The 8,212-nt window shown below is 51.9% G+C and overlaps 1 protein-coding gene across 1 annotated transcript in view; it reads left to right on the forward strand.

The window, feature by feature from the left end:
• Positions 1-7,552, forward strand: part of EML2 (EMAP like 2) — a 21,994-nt gene extending 14,442 nt beyond the window's left edge. The window contains exons 13-21 of the mRNA XM_007458678.1: positions 1,058-1,212; positions 1,368-1,493; positions 3,215-3,346; positions 5,410-5,477; positions 5,750-5,838; positions 6,075-6,172; positions 6,670-6,757; positions 7,335-7,430; positions 7,524-7,552. Of these exons, the coding sequence (XP_007458740.1) occupies positions 1,058-1,212; positions 1,368-1,493; positions 3,215-3,346; positions 5,410-5,477; positions 5,750-5,838; positions 6,075-6,172; positions 6,670-6,757; positions 7,335-7,430; positions 7,524-7,552 (881 nt within the window). The remainder of the gene's footprint in view (positions 1-1,057; positions 1,213-1,367; positions 1,494-3,214; positions 3,347-5,409; positions 5,478-5,749; positions 5,839-6,074; positions 6,173-6,669; positions 6,758-7,334; positions 7,431-7,523) is intronic.
• Positions 7,553-8,212: the final 660 nt, after the last annotated feature.

Genomic DNA, 8,212 nt, shown 5'->3' on the forward strand with positions numbered 1-8,212 from the left:
TGAACCCTTCCTTTATTACACAGTTCAGATCCCTCAGAACGAGGTCTGGATTCCTCACTGAGGTCTGCAAGGTCCGGATTCCTCAATGAGGCCATGCATGGTCTGGCCCTGCTTTCTCTTGTCCCTTGCATGTTATACTTGGTCACACCAGATTTCTTTAGTTTCCTAAATAGTCCATGTACTCTCTGCCTTTTGCACATGTTGTTCCTTCTGCCTGGAACAATTTTCTACCCTCTGTGGTCCTAGCCAACTCCTACTCAACCTTCAGATCCTTGCTCAGCTGTCCCCTCCTCCAGGAAGCCCTCCCTGGCCCACCAGGCTAGGTGCCCACTCTGGGATCCCACAGTCTCCTGGGTTTCCCCATCCCAGCCCCAGCCATGTTGGGTCATCACTGACTGGTAGTAGGTCTGTCTCTGAAACTGGACTGTGATCCCTGTGAGGGTAAGATCCGAGGTTGCCTTCATCAGTACCCAGCATCACCCAGCATGAGGCTGGGCCCAGAGTCAATGCTAGTTTAATAATTGTTGACTGAATGGATGGATGAACAGATGGTTAGGTTGACAGATGAGTGGATAGATGGGTGAATGGGTAGATGGATAGGAAAAAAAAAAAGGAAAATGGGTGGATGTTTGGATAGAAGGATGGATTGACTTGTGAGTGGGTACTCAGATGAAAGAGAGGGTGAATGAATGGGTGAGAGGCGGATTGATGGATGGATAGAAGGAAGGAAGCGTTGATGGCTGGATGGATGGGTAATTGGAGGGGTGAGTAGATAGATGGATGGACAGACCAGTAGATAGGTGAGTGATGAATGGGTGGGTAAGTGGGTTAGGGTTAGGATCAAAGGGTGGATGGGTAGATGTTACTTCAGATGGTTTATTAGATGGATGATAGGGTATTTGAATAGATGGGTGGTTGAGTAGATGGGTGGGTGGAAGGCTGGGTTGAAGAAAAGGTGAGTGAATGGCTGGATGTAGGATTGAGAGTTTGAGGTGATTTCTGGGGTCAGTATGGGGGAGCTTGCCCATGCGGACCTCTGCCCCTGGCCACCCTGCAGGTGGGAACCGTATCACACAGGCCCTGCTGGGTGTCCACGATGGCGGCGTGTTTGGGCTCTGCGCCCTGCGGGACGGGACGCTGGTGTCAGGAGGGGGCCGCGATCGGCGGGTGATCCTCTGGGCTTCCGACTATAGCAAGCTGCAGGAAGCAGAGGTGAGGGGGAGAGGCTCATGAAGGTGAGGATACCTCCTCCCACCCCACTAATACTAGACCCTGCTCTCCCAGCCTGTCTCCCCCACCCCCCAACCCCACCTCTGTGTGTGTCCTACACTCATCTGCCTGCCCCCCACCCCCCTTTGCCTACTCAGGTCCCCGAGGACTTCGGCCCCGTGCGCACCGTGGCGGAGGGCCGGGGTGACACGCTGTACGTGGGGACCACCCGCAACTCCATCCTGCAGGGCTCTTTCCACACTGGCTTCTCGCTGCTCGTCCAGGTGAGCTTCTCTTCTGCACCTGCCCTGCTCCCTCCCCACCTGCCTCTCTTCTCTCCTCTGTACCATTCATTCCTCCTCTCTTCCCACTCCCATTTCACCTCACCTCCCTGCCCCATCCCTTATCCTCTGGCCTGGTAAACACCACTTACCTTCCCTTTAACTGCTCCTGACACATAACCCCACCCCAGAACACCCCATGGTCCAGCAATGGGTTAACTGGTAGCACAGCAGAGGGGTCCCAGGGCCCTGTTCCAGCTGTGCTGCCCCCTGCTGGTCAGGGTGGTGTCCATTTCTGTAAGTGCCCTGGCAGGTTGTCACACAGGCCTTGAACCACACACCTCCCAGGTCTTCGGCTACAAGGATCTAGGAAGACCCTCTGGAGTCTTCTCAGATGCGCATTCCTTCATCCTCCTGGGCCAGAACCCTACCACACATCCAAGTAAAAAACCCAGCCTACTGGGGGAATTCCCTGGCTGTCCAGTGGTTAGAACTCTGCACTTCCACTGCTGGGGGCCTGTGTTCGATACCTGGTAGTCAGGGAAGATCCTGCAAGCCACATGGTGTGGCCAAAAAAACCCCTGGGATCGAAGCACAGCCCTGTCGCTCACTCGCTGTGTGACATGAGGCAAGTGAATAACCTCTCTGTGCCTCTGTGAACCAGGAGAATAATAGAACTGACTCATGGGGTTTTGTAAGGATTCAATGAGTCAATTCATGTACAGCATTTAGAATGGTGCCTGGCACAGAGTAAGGGCTCAAAGAGTCTTGGCCAAAATTACTTCTTGTTCAGTGACCCCCCGCCGCCCCTTCCTTCACTCCTGACATGCATTTTACATCTTACATGGTAGCTGAGATCCGTACAGCAGCTGCATTTAGATTCCCCCCCTCTGGCTCTTGTTTCCATGGAAGAAGATGAGGAAAAACAAGGGCTAGAGGGATTTCCTAGGGGTCCCAAGACCAGAATGGACCTTAAAGACCTCTAATAATAGTATCAATATTATTTAGTATTAATTATATTATTAATATATTACTAGCTTTATATTATTTATTAACATTAATCATTATACTAATATCAATAATTATAATTCTGTTGATTATCATTGTGAATTACTTTAATTATATATTAATAGTGTATGTTATCACTACTGATAATAGTCAGCCGCTTCCACTTGGTGAGCACTTTGTACCAGCCTCATACACTTTCCGTCTATTCACACTTTCCATCCATAATTTGAGTGAGCAGAAAAATGCCATGAGCCACATACAGTGATTGGTTCCATTTTACAGAAGATGAAACTGAGGCTCCAAGGAGAAGTCATCTGCCCAGGTGACTGCCACAGTCAATAAGAGAGAGCTGCAGTCAGACTCACCAGGCTGAGTACCCTCCATGGGTTCCTACAGGCTGCTGGGCGCCATCTGTCTCCCAAAGTCAAGCTCCTACTCATCATGTCTCTTGCCTCCCATTGTGCACACTGGAAAGCAGAGACCTGGGGGGAGGGGCAACATTTCCCTCGAGCCCCACACTGGGGCAGGGGTCTGCCCAATCACAGCCTCCTTCAGATACACTGAGGAAAGGGTCTTCCCTGGGTAACCTGTGCGGAGAGTGTGTTGCTGGGGCTAGTCCAGCACTTCTTTCTGGCATCAGACTTCGGGGAGGTGGGGGATGCAGAGGAAAGGGCTGGATTGGCAGTCTCCGTGCTGTCATCTCTCCTTTCTGCCAGGGCCACGTGGAAGAGCTGTGGGGCCTGGCCACACACCCCAGCCGGGGACAATTTTTGACATGTGGTCAGGATAAGTTGGTGCATCTGTGGAGCGTGGAGTCCCACCAGCCCCTGTGGAGTAGGATCATCGAGGTAAAGGGATGGGGAACTTGACACGCCATTCTAACAGAAAGACTTGTCTCAGTGTGTCAGGGTTCAGTGCATCAAATGGAAGCCACACTTGGCGTCTTTAAGCAGAAGGAGATTTAATGCAGGGAACTGGGTGCTTACAAACTCACTTGGAAGGGCTAGAGGAGTGGGTTCTCGACTGGAAAGAAGCACAGAACAACACCACAGAACTGACCTGCCAGAGGAGCTGCTGCCTCTGCCACAGTCAGGAAGGTGGGGAGTCAGGAACCACTGAGTTCAAGAAAATGCTGTCATCGTAACTGCAATCCAGGAACCAGGATGCTGTGGTCACTCAAGTGTTGGCTCTAGAGCTACGCTGTCCAATACATGTGGCTGTTCAAACTTAAATTAACTTTAAATGTAAGTAGAATTAAAAATTCAGTTTCTCCATTGCACTAGCTACATTCCAAACATGTGGCTACTGGCTACCGTATTGGAAAGTGCAGATAGAGAACATCTCCATTATCGCAGAAGGTTCAGTTGGACTGTCTTGCTCTAGAGTGACCCAATGCTGGCTACATTTACACTGGCCAAAAACAGATACTCTGTGCCCTTGCCTTTCAAGGCTAGTGACTGCTCACCAGCATAGCAAATGCTATTGCTTTCACAGCCCAACTGATGAGTGGAAGTGGCAGAGCGGGGCCTCCACCTTGTACCTTCCAGAGCCCACAATGGTGCAGCTGATTGTCAGACCCAAATCACAGCCAACCCTAGCTACAAGGGATTCTGGGCAATGTAGTTTTTTAAGCTCTCCTGCCTGTGTGGTATGGGACAGTAGAAGGTCAGTCATCATATTCCCCACACCACCCTTTGAGGTTTTGCTCCAGGAATCCAGGGTTACCTATGATCCTGGAACACTTGATGGCCTTTGAACTTCTAGGAGTCAGGGGTGGTGTACCCCGGAAATTATTAGGGCCATGTATAATAATCCTCACTCTGGCTGCCTAATTGAGCACCTACTATATGCCAGGACCTGTGCTCAGCACAGCAGTTCTCTAGCCAGAGCATAAGAACCACCTGAGTTGTTAGAAAACAGAATCCTGAGCCCCAAGCATGGGAAGTCTGGTTCAGGAGGTCTGAGTTTAGTCCCAGAAATCTGCAATTTATAATAAGAACAAGCTCCCTCGGGTTATTCTGATTCAGGCAGTCTGCCCACCAGACTGACATTGGCTTAGCACTTTACCCACATTGTCTTTTTAACTCCCCCCCACACCCCAACCTCCACAAGGCAGTAGAGATGATGGATCGCCCAGAAACAGGAAGGTAAAATCAGGAAACGGGCCCAGAAAGGTAAAATCACTTGCCCTTCGTAATTACAATCATAGCTGACCTTTATTCAGTGCTTCCTGTAGGCCATCTTACTCACCAGCTTACCATTCTAAGGACTTAACACCTTGCTTATAACAGTCCTGGGGAGTGTGTATTGATGTTCTCTGTTTGGGGCAACCAAGGCCACGATGGGGAAAGTTATTTGATGTCACATAACGACGAAGTGTCAGGGCCACAGTTTCAAACCATGTCTGATTCCATGGTGCTCTGTTGCCTGCAAATCAACCAAATGCCCCCGAAATTTAAAAATTTTGTGCTGGGAGTTAGATAAAGATATGGGGAAACAGGCACTCAGACAAGCCTAATGATAAGTCATATATAATTTTATAAGGGAAGGCAAATTGGCATGATATTTCAAAAGTCTTAAAAATATGGATAGCCTTTGTCCCAACAATCTCACTAGTAGAAAAGTCCCTAAGGAAATCATCTTGGGTTTATAAAGCTGTGGGAGCTTAAAACAGGAGTGAAAAAGGATCCAGAGTCAACAGTGAAAGGAGGAATATTTTCTGTTCGAGCTGACATGTTAAAGGAAAGGAGAGTTGTTTCCAGAGCATCTGCAGCAGCAGGTTACTGGAGGGCAGCAGAGCGAGGTGAGAGCCCTCATGCCAGGCTGAGAGTTGCCTCTGAGTCTGGGGAAGTGTGGGCCAGATGGAAGGGGGACCCCAGCTCCCAGCCCTTCCTCTTCTCTCCCTCCTCAGGACCCTGCCTACTCTGCTGGCTTCCACCCCAGTGGCTCTGTCCTGGCCATTGGCACGGCGACTGGCAGGTAAAGCTGATGGGCATTTGGGGAGGGCTTCTCTGCTCCCCCCAGGAACTATCCCTTGATCACCTCCCCCCGCCTTCCCTACTGCCCCAAAGCTTACAGAGAATGATAATTAGGTACCAACTGTTTACCAGGCCTTGATCTCCCAACATTCCTCTGGAGTCAGCCTCTCTCCCTAATCTTTTCTGGGGTCCTTCCCTCAGGCCCCACAGATTGCCACCCTTCTCTACCAGATCAGCTCACCCCTTCTCTCCCACCATGCCTTCTCCTTAAAGATGGCTGCTGCTGGACACGGAGACCCATGACCTGGTGGCCATCCATACAGATGGGAATGAACAGATCTCAGTGGTCAGCTTCTCTCCAGGTAAGGGCCAGGGCCGGGGAGGGGACCTTGGAGAGGCCAGGCCTGGGAACTGAAGCTCAGAGTTACTGGCAGGGGGAAGGGGTGGAGTCTGTGTGGCACGGCCTAAGGGCGGGGCCAGGCCTGTGGCAGGGATGGAACTTGGGACTACTGAGGAGTCTGGGATAGTGGGGGGCTGAATCTGAGAGAGGAGGGGTAGAGCCTGGGTGCCTCCTCATAGCCCCCTCCCCCTCCCCCAGACGGGGCGTACCTGGCCGTGGGCTCCCACGACAACTTGGTGTACCTGTACACGGTGGACCAGGGCGGCCGCAAGGTCAGCCGTCTGGGCAAGTGCTCGGTGAGTGGGCAGTGGCCCCCAGCCCGCGCCGCCACCCCGTGCAGGGGGTGCAGAATTAACCAGTTTTCTACCTCAAGGGAACACAGCTTCAACACTCAACTGACTGCCCTGGTCACATCAAGGAGTTTTAGCCCCGCCCACACATTTACCCTCTCCTGTGTTTCAAGCCCGTCCCTTTGTGTAGCCCCGCCCCTCACGTTCTAAGCACACCCTCTGTGTAGCCCAGCCCCTTGCATTCGAAGCCCGCCCCTCCGTGTCTAGCTCTGCCCACTTGTTCTAAACTCCCCCTTGTGTTCTAAGCCCTATTTGTCTAGCCCCGCTCATCACAGTCTGGCCCCGCCCATGATAGTGTGGCCCCGTCCCCACACCCCAAAGGCTTGTGTATCTTTCCTCGAGACCCCCTGTGTTTTCACCCTACCTTTGTATTTTGCCTTCCACCCATCCTGGTCTGATCCTACTCGCTCCAGCTCTAACTCCACCCCTTCCCTCCCCTGCAGGGCCATTCCAGTTTTATCACCCACCTGGATTGGGCCCAGGACAGCAGCTGCTTTGTCACCAACTCTGGGGACTACGAGATTCTGTACTGTGAGTTCTCTGAAACCCAAAGGCATTCCTCCTTCAGCCTCTCTATTGCGTGTGCAATTTGCATAGCCTTCCCTGGGTTCTGGAAGGGGAAGCAGGGGCTTCAAGTCCCTTCTCCTCTGGCTGTTTTATTCAGGGGTTGATCTGATTGGCTGGTCTCCTGGCTTCTGGTTTCCTCCCTGGTGGACCCAACTTTTAACCAGTTCCTCCCCCTCCGGGTTGGATGGCTGGGGTACAGGTTTCTAAGCAGATACCCCTGCTCTCGTCTTGAGATGTCACCACCCAGGATCTAGCACCAGTCTGGAGAGATAGAATAAGCCCTGGGACCTTGGCCTCCTGTGTTGGACCTCTGTGCCCATCGTCTGTGGAATGGATGAATTAAGTCAGTAGTTCTTTCCGTTTGGTTTTTGGTTTTTGGTTTTCTTGGCTGCGCTGCGCAGCTTGCCGGATCTTAGTTCCCCGACCAGGGATCGAACCCGTGCCCCCTGCAGTGGAACCGCGGAGTCCTGACCACTGGACCGCCAGGGAATTCCCAGTAGTTCTTTCTGCTCTGAACACCTCCTCCCATTTTCTGCCCCAGGGGACCCAGCTACCTGTAAGCAGATCACTACTGCAGATGCTGTGAGGAACGTGGAATGGGCCACGGCTACCTGTGTCCTGGGTTTTGGCGTGTTTGGTAAGTTCTGGAATGGGGAAAGTCTTGCTGAGGACAGGAATTCCAAGAAACATCCCTGACTGGTGGTTTTCACAGTCTCTTATTACCTCTAAGGTGGGAAACTCATTCCTTTAGACGTGTGAGCAGCAGTATTTGTATAAGAGGCAAGGTTAGGGTGAGGTGACTACTCAGGTCCCTTGGAACTGTAATGAAATGAGACCAATTGGGGGTGTCACCTGGCTCAGGGAGATTCACACAGCCTGTGTCCCAGTCACCCATTCATTCAGGCATTAATGCACTCAACACATACCCCCTGAGCACCTCTGTGCCCAGCTGGGCAGTGCTGGGACCCAGTGGTGACCACGACAGCCCTGACCCTACCATCATGGGTCTCACAGTCCAGTGGAAGAGAGAGACCTGTCCCCAGACCACCCAGAGTAGACTGGGCTGGGACAAGGAAGTCCAGAGAGGACACCTGGCCCCAGCCTAGGAGGGAGTCAGGGAGGGCTTCCTGGAGGAAGGGACATCCAAACTGGATCTGCAGGATGAGGAGTTAGATTCTAGGGTGGTGAAGAAGGAAAGCAGTGGCTAGGCAAAGGGAATAATAGCCATGTATAAAAGCCTAGAGGTGACAGAGCTTGGTATTTGGAGAAATGCAAGAAGGCAGGATGGCTAAATCATTGCAGAGTTCAAGGGAAGCACTGGTAAGGACAAGGCTGGAGCAGTGTGGGGGACAAGGCAGAGCTTGGGGGTCATGGTGAGAAGCCTGGGCCATGGGAGGTTTTTTTTTTTTTTTTTTTTTG

This window comes from Lipotes vexillifer, unplaced genomic scaffold (assembly GCF_000442215.2).
Source record: "Lipotes vexillifer unplaced genomic scaffold, Lipotes_vexillifer_v1.1 scaffold371, whole genome shotgun sequence".
NCBI lineage: Eukaryota > Metazoa > Chordata > Mammalia > Artiodactyla > Lipotidae > Lipotes > Lipotes vexillifer.